The following is a 17753-nucleotide window of genomic DNA, read 5'->3' as shown; positions in this document are numbered from 1 at the left end:
ACACACACCTGTCTACAGGTTATACACACACACACACTCACATACACACCTGTCTACAGGTTATACACACACACACACTCACATACACACATACTCTCATACACACACACCTTGTCTACAAACCTGTACCCCTTGTTTCATTCTCACCCTCTAGTAACCCCCTCTTGTCATCCGTCAGGGAGGAACTCCTTGTTGGATACTAGCACTGTTCAGAGTTTCTTTTCGAGGTGAGGGCTTGCAGTGTCACCCAGGCTGACATCCAACATGTCCTGGGTACCAGGGTTTGGCTGCCTCTGCCTAGTCTCCTGAGTATCTGGCACATGCCACACTCTACCTGGTTGTTCCTGTGCTTCTTTACGTGATCAGTTTAGTCCTCCCAATACTAAATCCAGCCACGGAAAAACATCAGATTCAAACTGGGAAATGGTGCACAACATGGTTGGCCTATACTACTGCAAATGTCATTGTCATAAAAATCTAAAGAAAGCAGAAGAACTACTCCACATTAAAAACACGACCTACACCAGGCAGAGGTGGCGCTCGCCTTTAATCCCAGCACGTGGGAGGCAGAGGCAGGCAGATCTCTGAGTCTGAGTTCAGCCTGGTCTACAGAGCAAGTTCCAGGACAGCCAGGGCTACACAGAGAAACCCTGTTTAGGAAAAAAAAATGTGACCCTGGTTGGCCTCCTGGTTACAGAAAATGGTATCATAGGATGGAGTATGGGGGCAATTAAGAAAGGCATGATGCTGAAGTAAGTAGAATAAAGGCATAACATTTTTTTTGTTAAGTGTGTGCTGAGACATGAATCCAGGGTTCATACATACCAAACTTACAATCTATTAAAAATAAAATTGAAAGGCCAGGGTAGTGGCGAATGCCTTTAGTCCCAGCACTCAAGAGGCAGAGGCAGGGGGATCTCTGTAGTTCAGAGCCAACCTGATCTACATAGTGAGTTCCAGGCCGGTCAGGGCTGCATAGTGTGAAACCCCATCTCAAACAAAACAAAAATAAAACAAAATAAAATTGGAGCTGGGCAGAATGGCACAGCCTATCATCCCAGTACTCTGGGATCAAATGCAGGAGGGTCTGGGGATTGCGGCCAGACATGGCTACATAATGAAAATGAGAATAAAGATTAATTGATTGAAATAAAATAGAATTAGACTAGAGGTATAGCCTGCCAGCACAGCTTGCTTTGTACTCACAAGACTCGTGTTTGATTCCGAGCAGTGAAACAATGAAATGAAGGCAGGAGGTGGAATCAAGTCCAGGAGCAGGATGGTAGCTCAGCTGGAGTGCTTGCCTCCCAAGTCTCAAGACCTGATTTCCAACCAACCAGCATAAAAGGTTGGGCATAGAGGTGTGGGCTTATAATTCTAGTGCTGGGGGCTGGAGACAAATGGATCCCCAGGGCCAGTCAACCTAGTCTACCAGACCCTGTCTCAAAAAATGACACTGGAGGTTGTCCTCTGGCCTACACACACATGCACGCACACACACGCACACACACGTGCACACACACACATGCACACACGTGCACACACATATGCACACACACCCACACACACACCAATACACACGCACACACACAGCTGCACTTACACAAGAAGTTCAGTGTCATCCTTGGTACACAGTGAGTTCAAGGCTAGCCTGGGAAACAGGAGACACCATCTCAAAACAAACAAATATTTAACAGCTGGGTGGTGGCGCATGCCTTTAATCTCAGCACTCGGGAGGCAGAGACAGGTGAATCTCTGTGAGTTTGAGGCCAGCCTGGTCTACAAGAGTTAGTTCCAGGATAGTCTCCAAAGCTACAGAGAAATCCTATTTCAAAAAGCCAAAAACACAATACAACGAAGCAAAAAAGCCAGAGTATGGTGACGCATGCCAGCATATGCTTGAAATCCTAAGTACTTGGGAAACAGAGAAACAGAGTCAAGCAGATCAGTGAATTGGAGGCCAGAACAGACTACATGAGATCCTGTTTCAAAACTGAAAACAAGGCTAACAGAAAGAATATGGTACCTTGGTAGGGCTGCCTACCTTTCTTTCTGCAGAATCAATCCATTTACTAAGTTTTTACAATAATCACTGAAGCGTGACTAGGTAGAAGGTGGGGAAACTAGGGCACAGAGATGATGGAAGACTTGTCAGGAGAACAGTGATGCCAAGTAGGAAGCCCGGGCACTTGGAGTCCACGCCCACAACCCCAGTAGAGGAAATGGAATCTCTTTTACATTCTAGGCCACGGAATGTTTTGCATCCATCACCTCATTTGATCTTTCCAAACTCTCTGCCCTCAAGTATGTAAATCCCACCATGCCAGTTATTTCATTAGGGACAGGGGACTCAGAAAGGTCAACACAATGGCACAGGGTTTCTAGCTCCCAGGACACTGCAAAGGTGACAGTCACTACTGCAGCTGCCATCAGTAACTGAATTGTGCAATGGGCCTCGAAATCCCTGAGCTTCAGAGAGCGAGGTGTGGTGACCTAAACCTAACCCAGCCCTGGAGAGGCTGAGGCAGGAGGATTGTAAAGTCAAGGCCAGCCTAGGCTACGTGTGACCCTGCCTCAAAATTAATTAATTAAGTTAAAAATTAAGAACAAGGTGGGTGGTGGTGCACGCCTTTAATCCCAGAAAGAGACAGGCGGTACTGAGTTTTAGTTCAACCTGGTCTACAGAGAGAGTTCCAGGACAGCCAGAGCTGCACAGAGAGACCCTGCCTCAAACAAAACAAAACAGAAACAAAACAAAACCTTCACCTAAATTCTTCTTCCATGTTTCCCATGTCCCCACTAACATCTAGAAGGGGAAGTTCATGGAGCCATTGTGATGTCACATATATGAATCCTAGTACCTGGTAATCAAGAGCAGAGGAGGCAAGTTCAAGCTACACAGGGAGACCCTGTCTTGAAAAACAAAAAGACTGGAGAGATGGCTCAGTGGTTAAGAGCAGTACTGCACCAGGTGGTGGCACACATGCCTTTGAGCCCAGTACCACGGAGGCAGGCAGATCTCTGTGAGTTCAAGGCTAGCCTGCTCTACAGAGCTAGTTATGGAACAGCCAGGGCTACTCAGAGTAACTGTCTTGAAAAATAGAAATAAAATAATTTTTTAAAAAGATTTATTTATTTATTATGTATATAACATTCTGCCTCCATATATGCCCACATGCCAGAAGAGGGCACCAGATCTCATTACAGATGGTTGTGAGCCAGATGTGGTTGCTGGGAATTGAACTCAGGACCTCTGGAAAAGCAGCCAGTGCTCTTAACCACTGAGCCATCTCTCTAGCCCTAAAATAAAAATTTTTAAATTTTTAAAAAAGATGATGCATTGCACTTGCAGAGGATGCAGGTTTAATTGATTCCTGGCATCCAGGTGGGACAAGTCACAGCCACCTGAGACTCCAGTTCCAGAGAGAAGCCTACACCATGGGCCGCCAGGGCATCTGTACTCACATGCACACACCCACATACAGATACATGATTAAAAAGAAAAAAAATTAAAGGAGAAAGGAAAGAAGGAGAAAGCTCACAGAGGACAACGTGATGAAAATGAAACCAGCCTCCCTGCCAATATCCTCTGTATCAAAGTTCATATGACCACAGTTGCAGCAGAACAGGCCTGACGTAACCTTCCCATGACCACATAACTGGGTGGCACTGGAACAAACTACACCACATTCTTTCATTTTTAGATCCAATGATGGATCAAAAGAGTGGAGATGAGACTGGCCTGTGTAACCCTAATAAAATTTATAAGACTGGATACACAGAACGTACAAACACTTTTCTTGACCACTTTCCATCCATATTAGATTGTGTAGTTCCAACAGCCACATGAATGTCACAGAGACGGGAACTAAGGCTGGGGGTGGGGTGGGGTTGGAGATGGTCAGCCTATCAGAATCAGCAGAGTAAACCACGCAGCCCCACTCCGGAACATTCCTTGTAGACCGTGTCTATCGTTAGAACCGGTCTCCTGCACCCACCTTGGGTGATGTGATCTTGATGTAAACAATGATGGGGGCCAGCGAAGTTTTAGAGAGCTGGGCTGGGTGGTTGATGGTGTCCGCGTCCAGGGCAACCAGCTGCAAGGTCCGGGCCAGCTCGAAGATCCTCTCAATCTCACTCTGTACCTCAGCTGGCGCGTGGAGTCAGGGGAGAGAATCGTAAGGCATCCCCAGGAGGCAGGGGGGAGGGGAAGACATCCCACCCACCCTGCCAGGCCGGGAGGGGGAAGTAGGGGCAGCTCACCCAGACTGGAGCGTGTGTTGGAGCGCTCTATGATAATGTGTTTGCTGGGGTTGTTGAGGACTGAGCGCTTGGCTAGGGAGATGTCGGCCGTTACCCGAGTGATGGAAATCCTGAATGACCAGGCAGGGAGGAGGTCAGGGGTTGGGTGGGCAAGAACACACATACTGTCCACGCACAGGTTGCAGGCCTGCTGCTACCCTTGTCTCTAAGTGCCTCCAGGCACCGTGTTCATCCCTACGTGGATGGTGGGAATTTCAGGGTCTCACCTGCCATCAAACCGATGCTTCAGGAAGTCAAACAATGCCTTTTGCATCATGTCTGTTACCTGTCGTTGTGGGGGTGGGGTGGGGATTGGAGGGGAAGAGAGAAGTCAGGCTCTGAACCCCCCGAGAGGGCATTCACCCTTTCTACCTTCTTTCAAAATTCTTGAGATGTAGGGGCCCTTTTAAGACAGGTGTGATCCTCCCCTGGGGCCTCCAATGCACCCTGAGCCCCACTGGTCTAATATATGGCATCTCTAAGAAGGCTCTTAAGAGCTTCCCTTGGGAGACTGGGCCCTCCTGAGTGGCCTTCCCTAGGGTCAGCCCCCTCTGAGGGTTTTCTCTGACGGGATATGGGCTTTGGGGACACGGGATCTCTGGAGATCTTTCTATTCACTCTGGAGGTCTGGGCCCATCCGAAGGAAGGGGACATGGGATCTCTGGAGATCTTTCTATGCACTCTGGAGGTCTGGGCCCATCCGAAGGAAGGGGACATGGGATCTCTGGAGATCTTTCTATTCACTCTGGAGGTCTGGGCCCATCCGAAGGAAGGGGACATGGGATCTCTGGAGATCTTTCTATGCACTCTGGAGGTCTGGACCCATCTGGTGTACAGTCTTTTAGAGCTCCTACCTCATAGCCCTTGAGCGACGGTCCCACCAGGATGATGGGCCTCATGGAAGGCACCACGTCATAGGGGGGCACATGCTCTGTCTAGGAGGGAAGCAGGGAAGGGAAGCCCCAGAGTAGAGATGGCATCAGCCCCTCTCCCTAAGTCTCCAGGTTCCCACATGCAGCTTTTCCTCCCTTTGACCCCAAAACCCAGATGCAGGTGTCATGGGACGGGGAGGAATGGCTGGGAAGGACCAGGAGGGAAGGTAAAGGGAGAAAGATGTGGGGATGGGTGTTAGAAGGTCCCCCAGCTCGTCCCGGGGTGGGAGAGACACAGAAAGCTGTTATACTCACCGACTTCTGCTTCTGTTTGGCTGGGTCCAGAGATTGCCAGGAGGGGGAAGGGAAGGAGAGAGGGGAAGGCACCAGGCAGGGGTAGAAGGCCAGGACGGAGCCAGGACAGGAAGAGGGAGCAAGAGAGTGGGTAGACGAGGAAAAATAACAGGCATGCGTGTTAGTGACAGACAGAGCCAGAGAGGGGATGGGACCCCAGGGCCAAGGGGAGCCAAAGGTGGCCTTGGAGGCTGGAGGCAGGACTGACACCATCCCGTGGAATGGGGAATAGTGGCTCATGCCTCCTGCCCCCTTTAGCCTAGCTCTGGGAAGAGCTAGAAAAGATGGAAGCCCCTAACTCAGAGCCCACCCTCTGCTTCGTTGGCTATCTTCCCGGATATTTCAAGGTTCCTCTGAGGACTTGCTCTGCATCCATAGACCACCTCATACATCCACTCATAGAGGAGAAAAGGGGCTAAAGAAGACCATCCCGTCCTTTGCAATCCTAGGAGTGGGGTTTTATAAAGAGAGTGATGGTCCCATCCTGCCCTGCCCCACCCTCTTTACACCCAGCTAGGCAGAAAGCCCTGACGCCCGAAGTAAAGACTGAACCACATCTGGGCCATTCCAGCCCCCTTCTTTGCCAAGAGTTGGGTCCTGACTCCCCTCACAAGAAATCAGGCAGAATTACCTTCTTAAAGAAGGGGATGCGCTTGCCGTGGGGTGGCGGCGTGGTGACACTGCTCATGCTAGTCTTGGTGGAGCCACTCTGCTCCCCTAGCTCTGCCTCCTCATCCTCTAACTCTAGGGGGTCTAGCTCAAAGGCTAAGTTAGTCATTTCGTTACCTGGACCAGTCGGGAAGGAGGTGGAGGGAGGAGTAAGATGAGCATGAAGATACAGTGCAGGACACAAGGATGGGACGGGGGAGAAAGAAAGAAGAGGTGAATGGAATGGGGCTAGGAGAATGAATGGGGGGGTGGAGGGGGGGGGGGGGGGGAGGCAGAGAGATGGAGCTACCACAGAGAGGGGACAGGAGAGACACAACAGGCTCAGCTTGTAGGATATCCTATCCTTGACAGAGAGGTACCACTGTATGTGTATGGGGGACTCAGAATTGGGGTACCTCCTATTGTGGGAGGAGGGGCCACCCCTGTGGAGAGACCACCCCACCCAGGAAAAACTCCCTCCCCTGGGTTGCCGGCAGCTCTTACCACTGGCAGGGGGCGTGGGGCGGCGGGTGCCAGTCACCACGTCTCCCAGACTGGAACTGGAGTTGTCACCTGACTTGCTGTGTGGGCAGGGAAGCAAAGGAGCTGGTGAGCACGGGTGGGCGTGGGGCTGCAGGACTTTAGTTCTGACGCGGGGCGCATGCCTGGTACTTCTCCAACCCTCCTCTCCCATAAGGCTATGGCAGGCAGCTCCGTGGCCTGCGGACTCCACTCTGCTGGCCTCTCCCAAGATAGTAATGCCCCACCCCCCAGGCAGACACCTGGAGCTGAGGCGGTTCTGGCGCAGGGTCTGTTCCTGTAGTAGGCGAAGGCTGTCCAGTTTGACAGGGCTGGGGATGAAGCCAACCTCACAGCCTTCCTTCACCAGCCGTCCAATCCACCAGTCATTATTGTATTTCTGTGAACAAGAGACCAAGAGGGAGACTAGGTGGGAAGCTCAGCCACCTTCCAGAGGGACCTCCAGGTGGCCGGCTCTGCCAGTAGATGATTCCCTCAAACCACCCTCACCCTTGACTTCAGCCTCTGATGAAAGTCTCCCAAGTTCCAAGACAATGCCAAGACCAGGACCTTCCCCGAGCATGGACCACCATCGTCTGCTAGAGGAGGGAAGAACACTTCCCCATAAAGCAGGAGAGTGCAGCAGGAGTGAAAGCACCAGGTAGTGACACTGTCACTCCATCTCAGGACTCAACAAACCACTCAACATCTTTGTGACCTAGGCATTGCCATCCATTAACCAATGAAAACTCAGGGGCTCAGCGAGGCAAGGGGATCTGCCTGAAGTTGCACAGCAGACTCAGCCCAGCTCGGCTCTGTTCAGCAGCTTTTCCCCACTAGACTTCCAAACACCCCTGGCATCCCTAGACCATCCCACCTCCCTCCAGGTGCCGAGTGTTTGGCCCACCTCCTTGATGTGCAGGAAGTCCTTGGGCTCAAAGGTGATGGCCACTCCCTGCACAGGCACCTCATCCCCCGGAGACGGATTGTAGCCAACATTTGTCCGGACAGCAAAAGCCACTGGTTTGGTCTAGAAGAGACACATGAGGTGTACAAAAGCAGGCTGTAGCCAAGCCGTGCCTTGCTTGACTGGGATAGTGACTGTGGCTGTTTGCTTGTAAATTATTCATTAAAATGGATGCTGAATGGATGGTGTGGTTTTCTGTAACTTTTTCAATAAAAGGCGGGGGGGGGGCACTGCAGAGATGGCTCATCGGGTAATGATGTTTATTGTACAAGCTTAGCAATCTGAGTTTGATCCTCAGAACATAAGTAGGGGTGGAGGAGAGAACAGACTTTACAAAGGTGTTCTGCCCTCCACACATGTGCTGCAGCGTGCACATCCACACACATACAGCATCATGTCCAAATACAAACAAGAGCACACCCACTAGCTGAGTAAAAAGAAAAGAAAGAAAAAGTGGGATTCAGGGTTGGAGAGATGCTCAGCAGGTAGCGGTACCAGCCACCAAGTTTGACAGACACCTGAGTTCGATTCCCCAGGACTAATGTGGTGGGTGGAAGGAGAGACCCAACTCCAGCAAGTTGTCTCCTGATCTCCACGTGCAGCACGGGTATAAGGTAATAAGGTATAAGGTAAATTTTAACATCTTTAAAAATGGAATCTAACACTGTTGCGGTGGAGGGGGCCTTGAGGAAATAACAGAAGCCCACAGCTGCCACTCGCCGTGGCCAGGCACAGCGCAAGCAGTCTCACTGGTCACCTCAATTCTTCACAAAACCCTATGCTCTTGTGGAGAATTGTTAGTATCTCCACTTTGTTTATTTATTTCGAGATGCCAGGGCTCACGGCTGTAATCAAGCACTCAGGAGGCTGAAGCAGGAAGATGCCTCTGAATTTAGATCAGTCTCTTCAGGACAGCCTAGATTACAGGAAAAGACTATGTTGGTGGCGCACGCCTTTAATCCCAGCACTCGGGAGGCAGAGGCAGGCGGATCTCTGTGAGTTCGAGACCAGTCTGGTCTACAGAGCTAGTTCCAGGACAGGCTCCAAAGCCACAGAGAAACCCTGTCTCAAAAAAAAAAAAAAAAAAAAAAAAAAAAAAAAAGACTATGTCTCAAAAACAAGTTTTCCATAAAACTTAGAACTGTTTTTAAAGATGTTTGCTGTTATTATTTTGTTTTGCAGGTCTGGGATCAAACCAAGGCTTTGTGCACAAGGCAAGTGCCCGACTGCTGAGCCTATTACACCCTCACCACTATCTGTGTTTATTTCTAGTTTTTGTTTTACTTGTTTATTTGTTTGTTTGTTTTTCAAAACAGGGTTTCTGTGTATAGCTTTGGGGCCTGTCCTGGAACTCTCTCTGTAGACTAGGGTGACTTTGAACTCACAGAGATCCACCTGCCTCTGCCTGGGATTAAAGGTGTGTGCCATCACCACCAGGCTTGGCTTACTTTTGATTTAGTTTAGTTTTTCTAAATTGGTGTGTGAGAGAGAGAGAGAGAGAGGGAGAGAAACAGGGAAAGATGTTTGTGAGCATGAGTGTGCACATGTCATAGCACCTATGTGGTCAGGAATCAACTGTCTCCTTTCACTGTGGGTCCTAGGAATTGGTCAGGCTTGACCAGCAAAGCTTTTTACTGACTGAGCAATCTGAGCAGTGCCCCACCCCATTTTTTCTTTCTTTCTTTTTCTTTTTTTCTTTTTTCTTTCTTTTCTCTTTCTAGACAAGGTCTCACGTAGTCTAGGTTAGCCCGGGATGACATTGAACTTCTTCATGGGGCCTCTACCTCCCAAGTGCTGGGATTACAGGCCCGGGCCACCATATCTGCTCTTATTGATCTGGGGATTGGACCTCACATATACTAGGCGAGCACTGTACAACTAAGCTACAGCCCCAGTCCAGACTGTCATTCATTCTTCTGGAGCTTTGGCCTTCCGACCAAATCCATTTTAACCAGCCTGTGATGTTCATAATATTTCTCAGCTCAGTGGTGATCAGAGATTTCAAACACACTGATAGAAGAACCACCGTCACCACCACAGACACAGATGACAGCAGACAGCCCAAGGAGAACGAGGCCTTTAGGAGCTGCAGAGATGGCTCGGCAATGAAAATGATCTGGGTTGTTCCCAGCACCTACACCAGGTGGCTCACAGTCAACTGGAACTCCAGCTCCAAGGGTCTGCTGCCTTCATCTGGCCTTTGTGAGCATCTGGACTTGCTTGGGATACAGACATATGCATAAGTAAAAATAAATAATTTTTTTTGAGAGGGGAGCAGTTTAAGATAGGGTTTCTCTGTATAGTTTTGGAGCCTGTCCTGGAACTTGCTTTGTAGATCAAATTGGCCTCGAACTCAGAGATCCACCTGCCTCTGCCTCCTGAGTACTGGGATTAAAGGTGTGTGCCACCACTGCCCGGCTAAAAACAAATAAGTAAATCTTAAAGCTTGATGTGGTGGTATACTTGGGCAGCAGAGACAGAGGGTTCTCTATGAGTTTGAGGCCAGCCTGATCGATATAGTTAGTTCCAGGTCAGGCAAAGCTATATAATAAGATTCTGATTCAAAACAAATAAATAAAGCAATCTTTTAAAAGAACCTAGAATTTGATATTTAACATTGTTGGTGCTTCCAAGAGCATCAGATACAATGTTTTGTCCACATTATGGTGTCATGGAAAGGTGGCAAAAAGTCATCCTCATGGCTGTGAGAGGGCTCAGTGGGTAAGTTACCCTGTGTGTGTGTGTGGGGGGGGGGTGTATATCAGAGACCGGCCCTGAAACTTCCCAGCACTCATGTAAAGGCCAGAAACATCAGTTCACATCTGGAACCCCAGCACTGTGGTTTCAGGAGCAGAGCAAGTGAATCCCAAGAAGGTTCACTGGCTAGTCTAGTCAAAATGGCAAGCTCCATGTTCATTGAGAAACAACTGAGAAAGCTATGTGACATTGACCTCTGGCCTCTGCTCCAGCACACATCGGGGAGTGCACCTGTACATCAGTGCACACACATGCACACACTACTAACACATGTACACCCACACACAGGGCTACCATCAGCCATGGGTGGTGGCTCAGTCTGCAATTCCTCCTTTTGGGAGGCTGAGAAAGAAGGGCTGCTATAAATTCTGGGACATCCTGGGCTATGGAACAAGACCCTGTTTCAAACATTAAAGAAGAGCGAGAGCCAGTGAGATGGCTCAGCACGCAAAGGAGCCTGCCACCAAGCCTGCCACCTGAACTGGGTTCATTGGTAGAAGTAGATAACTGCCCCCAAATTGTCCTTTGACTTCCACTCGTTCAGTACAGCATGGTTGGATGCCCCCACAAAAAAATGGTAATTTTAAAACTGCAAAAACCCTCCTAAAAAAGGGCTGGGGATATAGCTCAGCGGTAGAGAACTCACCTGAAATGAATAAGGCCTTAGGTTCAATCTCGTGTGTGTGTGTGTGTGTGTGTGTGTGTGTGTGTGTGTGTGTATAGGTATGAGTGTGTGGATATATGTGTAGGTAGGTAGGTACAAATGTATAGGTGTGTGTGGAGGTAGGTACAAGTGTGTAGATGTGTGTAGGTATGAGTGTGTTGGCAGGGGAATCAGGACTAGGTGTATTCTGAAGCCTGAAACAGAAACACCAGAAGTTCAAGGCAGGTATGGACCACCTAGGGAGACCCGCCTTCCAGAACAAACAACAGCCAGGGCTGGAATTCCAACCCAGTATGTTTGATGCTAGAAAATAGGTTTGTTTTCTAGTGTTGAGGATTGAACGTAGGACCTTGCACGAGCTAAGCAAGCACTCTACCATTGAGCTACATTCCTAGCCCAGACAGAAAGAGTTCCCTCACTCATCAAGCTGTGTGGAATAGCAGCAGACACGCTGAATGCTGTCTGGGGAGTGGGCTATCACAGTCCATACTTTCTTCACAGGGGAAAGACACCATGAGGTCTGAGACAGACCTCTGCAAGTAACCGGTCCAAAACTTGACACTGGGTTTGCCCAGGCTCTCTTGGGATGGGGGAGGGGAGGTGAGGACAATGCCCACAAGCTCCCTTCTCTTCATCCATCTCACCTTGGCTTTCTCAAGCTGGGCTAAAGCTTGGCGCTCTGCCTCCTTCCTTAAGGCTTCCCGGTCCTCCTCCAGAGATACATCAGAGTCTGATGGGCGGCTCGTGTAGGACTCTGCTGAGCCCTGAAAGCAGAAGGGGCCAGCTCAGGGCAGGCTCTGGCTCTTGGAAAGACATGGAGCTGCTACCCATCTTTAAGCCCCGAAGCCCCATCTGTCCAGCACAATGCCACAAGGCCTAGAAAGAGGTATTGTTAGGGAGAGGGGTCCAGGGATCAAGGTTTGCAGGCCTTTGGAATGAGTGTGACCCCAGGAAAGGTGACAAGAGCAAGCTAGGGGGTTAAGGCAGGTCTAATGACAGCTGTTTGGGGCTTGGGAGGGGGTGGGAACCTGATAGGGCACAGCCCAAGGGAGGAGTGCCAGGAGATGAATCTAGCTCCTGGCTCCTCCTTCCTAGCTCTGCCCCCTGAATGGCTGAGTGAGAAGGCACAGCAGAAGCTCAATGCCACCCTTCCCAGGGACTGTAGTCACCTTCTTAGACCCGAATCCTCACTGCTGCCTGTGGGTGGCCTGTTGGAATGACAGGGCCACCAAAAATATTGCTTAAGGATCAGGGGAGCAAGACACATACTTCCCCTACCCCTCCAGCTGGGGATTTCTGAATAGAGCCACTCAGAGACAACCCAAGGCTCTCCTATGATTTTCAGGGCAGTACAGACAGGAGATGCAAGTGAAGGGCAGAACATGGAATAGCCTTCGCCCCTAGAATGCCAGGGTAAAGTCAGGTTGAGAAAACTGGGTGTGCCAGGAAGCCAGCTTGGACCACAATCACCACCCCAGAGTGCAAAGGACTCTAGTCGAGACACGTCTATATGTATGAGACATGGAACCTGTACAGATGACATGGCACTGGTCGTGAATGTACAGACACGTGTGAGTATATTTGGGAATATAAAAAGTGTGCTTGAAAAGATGTACTTCATAGTATGTACCGGGTGTGGACAATCGAGTCACCAAGGGCAACCCTGAGGTCTATGTCCCAACAGTGGGAGATAAAGGATGGCAGAGAACAGGATGCGGGATTTGTTGTGACTTCTAGGGTGGTGGCAAGTCTGGGAGGGAATATGGGGAAGACTGGGATTACAGGGACATGAGGGATCTGAGGGCAGGAAAGAGTCACCCAGCCGGGACTGTCCATTGGTTTGGCATGGAGAGAAGAGGCCAAGACCTACCTCTCCCCAAGCACCCCTGGCCATCAGTTGGTACTGGCATTACCTTTCTAGGGAAAAATCTGAGAATGGGGATTCACTGGAACAGAGTTAGGTGAGGGATTTGGAAAGAGACACAAAGCCTGGGGAAGGGAGAAGCAAAAGAACCTCCATTCTCCCGTTACACAGTCACCCAAAACAAGAATACAGATGGCCAGATAGACAGGGGGACAAGCAGAAGTGGACAAGCAGAGAGGCACCCACTGACCCCAACAAACTTGCATATGCACGCACACACACACACACACACACACACACACACACACGCACGCACGCACACACACACACACACACACACACACACACACACGCACGCACGCACGCACGCACGCACACACACATACACACAACCAGAAATGGGAGATAGGAAAGTCAGGAAGCAAGAAGATGGGGTAGAGAAAGGCCCTCCACAGCAATTTGAGGGTTTGTTCCCCCGCCCACCACCTGCCCCATCCCCAGCTCACCACTACCAGGGTCCGGCTGGGCACCTCCATCCCGGCGCCCTCAGTGCCTGGCCCTGCTGGCCTAGGGGTGGCCCACACAGCCTGTTCCCCCAGGAGCTCAGGTTACAAGTAGAGTTGCTACATGTGCAAACTGCTAGGGTATATTTAGCTCAGAGATGTGGCAAGGTCTGCCCCCCACTCCTGCCACCTACTGGGGGTAGGATTTGGGGAGCTAAGAGGAGGAAGAACAGAAGAACGGGAGGCTGTGGGGGTCTGACGCCCTTGGCTGGCAATGGGAAACCGAAGGCTCTTCCTGCCTTGAGTAACAATAAAAACACATCATCCGTTCTGTCTAGACCTGGCCTTGGCCGCGTTCAGGAGCAGGGGGCGGAAGGAAGGATTACAGAAGGACTTCTGTCTGTCTGTGTGCTTCAGACACACTCAGGCCACCTCCCTTCAGTCTCTGGAGCTAGGCCTGGGCTCACACGTGCAAATCCTAGAGATAGAAGAATCCAAAAGAAAGTACTCGCTCCACCAGTCAGAGGTGATTCTGCCTACTACCACCTTCTCTAGCTCTCACGGGGGCCCTAGTGGGGCTCACCTCAGGGGGTCCTCCTATCTGGTGTCCTCTGCCCTCTCATGTTCTGCCTAACACACTGCTTTCCTTGTCTGATCCCAAGACCCTCTTGCCTTTTTTTGGGTACCAGGCTTTGTTGAGATGTTCAGTAGTCATAGCAACCACATGCCTCCTCACTGCCTCTCCCCAGTCTAAGATGGCCTGGGGTTGAGGGAAGGGAGGAAAGTGGCAGTTTTCCCAGCTCAGTGCGAGGGCCCAGGGAGCTACTGTCAGCACCCACTTCAGCTAGGGCTGCAGGCGAGAGCTCTCTAGAGTGAAACACCTCTTCTCCCATACTTTGCTCTCTCTCTGCATATTAAGGAGTCATATTTGGAAGTGGGGAGCACGTGTTTCTGACCCACACCTAACCGGGGCTCAGCAGCTCAGCTTATTGCCAAGCACCTGCCTCAGCCCCACCCTGTCACAGATTCTGGGGGAGGACGTGGAAGCAGACAGCCGGCAGGGGGAGTGGGTGACAGCCCGAAGCAAGCCAGGAGGAGGCAGGCCAGGCTGTCCCTGAATGAGATGACGCAGGCAAGCAGGCAGGCAGCAGGGGCTGGTAGCTGGTGCTGGAGGAGGGGCTGGCGGGGGCGGGGGCTGAGGCAGTGGGTGCAGCTGACAACACATCCAGGAGAGGTCACGGGGTGTCAGAGTGTTGTGGTGGTTCTGGGCAGGTGACAAAGGGTGCCTGGAGAAAGTCACAGGCCAGCCTGTACCAACCAGCTGCATCTCCTTCCCAAGCCACCATCCCCTGTTACCTGGCGGACGAAGCTGTTGGATGTTGTATCCGAGGATGTACTCCCATCTGATCTTTTGAACCGCCCTTTCCTCTTGCTGTATTTGCCCTGGAGAGGTGGGGAAGGAACAAGAGGGAAATCAGAAAGACCTTTTCCAGTTCATCTCCTTCCAGGGCTGGTGCTACAGCTAACCCCAGCACTCTCTGCTCTGCCCCACCCCTCTCCCAGCTTCTCCTTCTAGAGATGGCCAGCCTGAAAGGAAAGAAGGTCTTCCTTCGCACTGACAGCGCCCAGACAACAGCCACCATGAGGAACCTTGCAAGAGCACCCAGGATGCACACACAGGGATCCCCAAATCGAGCCGAAGGCTGGGAAGCAGAGAGCCTGCAGAAAGGCAGGTTCGTTAGGCAGCAAAGGTAATTAGATGCTGGCCAGGCTGCACCAGCCTGGGGGGGGGGGAGGAGGGAGAAGCTGCCTGCAGTGCTGGGGGGCGGAGGAAGAGGGAGGAAGAGAGGGGGATGTCTTCTCCCCTGCATTTGGAGCTGAGGCAGCAGAGTATGCTGTGCCCCCCCCCCCAGAGAGGAGGGAAAGCAACCCAGGGCCAGGCTTGGCTTTTCCCCTGAGCCCACCTCTTGTGCTTTCTGTTTTCCAGAGTAGGAAGGGTAAAGCACTCACTCAGCTCTCAAGAACCCAAAGCCTCATTTCTGGGGAAGGAAAAGAGGGAGGAGGCACACAACTGTGTCTGGAAAGTAAACATCCAACCTGTGGCCTGGCGCCTTGGGAGTAGCATCTTCCCACTCTCCCCGCAGCTTACCAGGCCCTTCTCTCAGCCGCTGTCCTCATAATCAGGGCTTACATTCCTCCCAAGGTAGAATCCATCCTACCCCACCCATGCCCCTCTGCAGGGTGCTAACCCTGCTCCATCAATCTAAAGGCCCCTTTGGCCCCACCCCAAGCTGAAACTAGGACATAATCCTGCCAGTCCCAGGTAAATGGCTAATCAGTTGATCTTGCTGGACTCTTAACTGGGGTGGGGGTTCAGCCTCATCTCTCAGATGCCAAAGGTATAGGCCAAGGCTTCAATTTCTCTGTTTCCTACAAGAGAGATGCTTCTTTGCTCTCTCGTTCTCCCCCCCCCCCAACTCTTTTACACACACACACACACACACACTTGGCCCTAGCCCAGTGCAGAATGGGCAGAAAGCCCAAGAGCCCCTGCCCCCAGCCTCTATCCCAGACTTTCTTTGACTAAAGAACCTAGAGGAGCCTCAACCACACTGCAGGCTCTGGCTCCTGAGACCTAGTAACAAGGAGACTGGATAGCCAGGCATAGTAATCACCACACTTCCAAAGTAGAGGTAGGAGGATCAGGAGTTCAAGGCCAGCCTGAACTACATAAGACCCTAACACACACACACACATACACACACACACACACACACACACACACACAATGTACACACAAATAACAAGAATCTTCCATGATCCTCTTTCCTTCTTCTTTCAGATTGGACATACAGCTAAACTAGCTGGAGGCTCCCTACAAACCTTAAAGGACCCTGCCCGGAACCTCAGACTCTTCACATCACTACCCGGACCCAGCTGAGCAAAGGGAGTGGCCTCCAGAGGGACAGGGGACAGCTGAAAGGAAGGCATCAGTCAGCTGCCTCCCAGGCTCCAAGGGGCCTGGGGTGAGGAAGGAGGTATTTTTAGGCCTGGCCTGACCCCCCCCACACACCCCATACACACCCATAACCACATCATGGGGCTCACAGTTGCTTCAGGCTGGCCACAGCAATACAAGAGTTAATGCTATCCTTGGAGAAGGACGAGGCCGAGAGAAATCCCCTGGCATGGCCACCACATACCCTGCTGGTCATTCTTTGGGGAGTTTCTATACCCAGGAATGCCCCTACCTGAGGGTAATGCAAGGGTACAGAAAAAGTGAGAATGCGAGCAGGCAGAGCCCCTCCCCCAGGTAAAACAGCTTCCTCCCCTCCAAAGACAGTCAGCTGGCACCCATCCAACTTTCCAAACTTTGGAGGCTCCCACCCCTTAGGGTGGGGGGAGGGGTAAGTCAATGTGGGTGTTGGGGGGGAGGGAAACATCCAAGAGAGGGATGGAGACCAGGTGACTAGGAGAGGGCCTCCCAAGGCTGATCCCTTCCCCACCTTCGAAAGCCAGCGGCTGAGCCTTCGAAGGCCTGTTGGCAACGCCCTCTGACCATCGTCTCTGCCGTCTCCCAGTCCTACCCCCACCCCACCCGCACCCGCTAGCACCCCCAAACGTGCTCTGCGTCGCCCCCGTCGCCTGATTCGCTCTTCATCCTCCCTCCAACTCCTCTTCTCAAGGCCTGGATTTCCCCCGCCCCCCATCAGCAACCCCGCTGTCAGCCCGCTGGAGCCTGTACCCCAGCAGCAGGGACCTGAACGCGGGGGAGACCGGGAGGCAAGGCTGACAGGCATCCCGCCCACCCTCTCTCCTCTCCTCAGGACCGCAGCCCAGCTCGACCAATAGTCCATCGATCATTAAACCTTGAGAATAGGGGGTCGTGCAGACACCCCTCTTTCACCCACGCCGGGCATATAACCCTTTCCTTCCCGGGGCTTCCTGAGCCAACCCCAAGCTCCGCAGGAGCGGTTCCTTTCCCTCGAGCCCGACACCTCCCCTCACCTGTGGGCTAGGGTCGAAGACCTCCATGGGGATCTCCTGGGAAGGTGGGTAAGGGCCCCGGGACATGCCGCCCTTCTGGACCATGGAGAGGATCCTCCCGTCCGGCCGCCCGCCCGGCCCAGCCGGACGCTCTCAGCGCATGGGAGAGGCCGTCCAAGCCTAAAGCAGCGCGGCGTCGCGCAGCCAGCACCGGGTGCAGTCGCCCAGCAGGACCTGGAGCTGCACGCTCGCCGCTTTGCCGCCCTCCCGGCTCGCGCTCTCGTCTCTGCGGCCGTCGCCGCCGCCTCCGCCCCTG

General features: G+C 51.9%; 1 protein-coding gene across 2 annotated transcripts in view; it reads right to left on the bottom strand.

The window, feature by feature from the left end:
* Cacnb1 (calcium voltage-gated channel auxiliary subunit beta 1) overlaps positions 1–17744 on the bottom strand; it is a 22780-nt gene extending 5036 nt beyond the window's left edge. Inside the window, exons 1-11 of one of the 2 annotated variants that reach the window (XM_026789855.1) lie at positions 17459–17744; positions 14807–14893; positions 11728–11847; positions 7603–7725; positions 6959–7095; positions 6681–6757; positions 6160–6314; positions 5157–5237; positions 4530–4588; positions 4264–4373; positions 3999–4150 (exon numbers count right to left, since the gene is read on the bottom strand). In XM_026789855.1, coding sequence (XP_026645656.1) covers positions 3999–4150; positions 4264–4373; positions 4530–4588; positions 5157–5237; positions 6160–6314; positions 6681–6757; positions 6959–7095; positions 7603–7725; positions 11728–11847; positions 14807–14893; positions 17459–17542 — 1185 coding nt within the window. In that variant the 5' untranslated portion in view covers positions 17543–17744. Of the gene's footprint in view, positions 1–3998; positions 4151–4263; positions 4374–4529; positions 4589–5156; positions 5238–5489; positions 5510–6159; positions 6315–6680; positions 6758–6958; positions 7096–7602; positions 7726–11727; positions 11848–14806; positions 14894–17458 lie in introns of both variants that reach the window. The other variant, XM_005368301.2, reaches the window with a different exon arrangement.
* Positions 17745–17753: the final 9 nt, after the last annotated feature.

This window comes from Microtus ochrogaster, unplaced genomic scaffold (assembly GCF_000317375.1).
Source record: "Microtus ochrogaster isolate Prairie Vole_2 unplaced genomic scaffold, MicOch1.0 UNK31, whole genome shotgun sequence".
Classification (NCBI taxonomy): domain Eukaryota; kingdom Metazoa; phylum Chordata; class Mammalia; order Rodentia; family Cricetidae; genus Microtus; species Microtus ochrogaster.
Note: the sequence above shows the minus strand (reverse complement) of the source record. Positions and strands in the feature narration are given on the sequence as shown.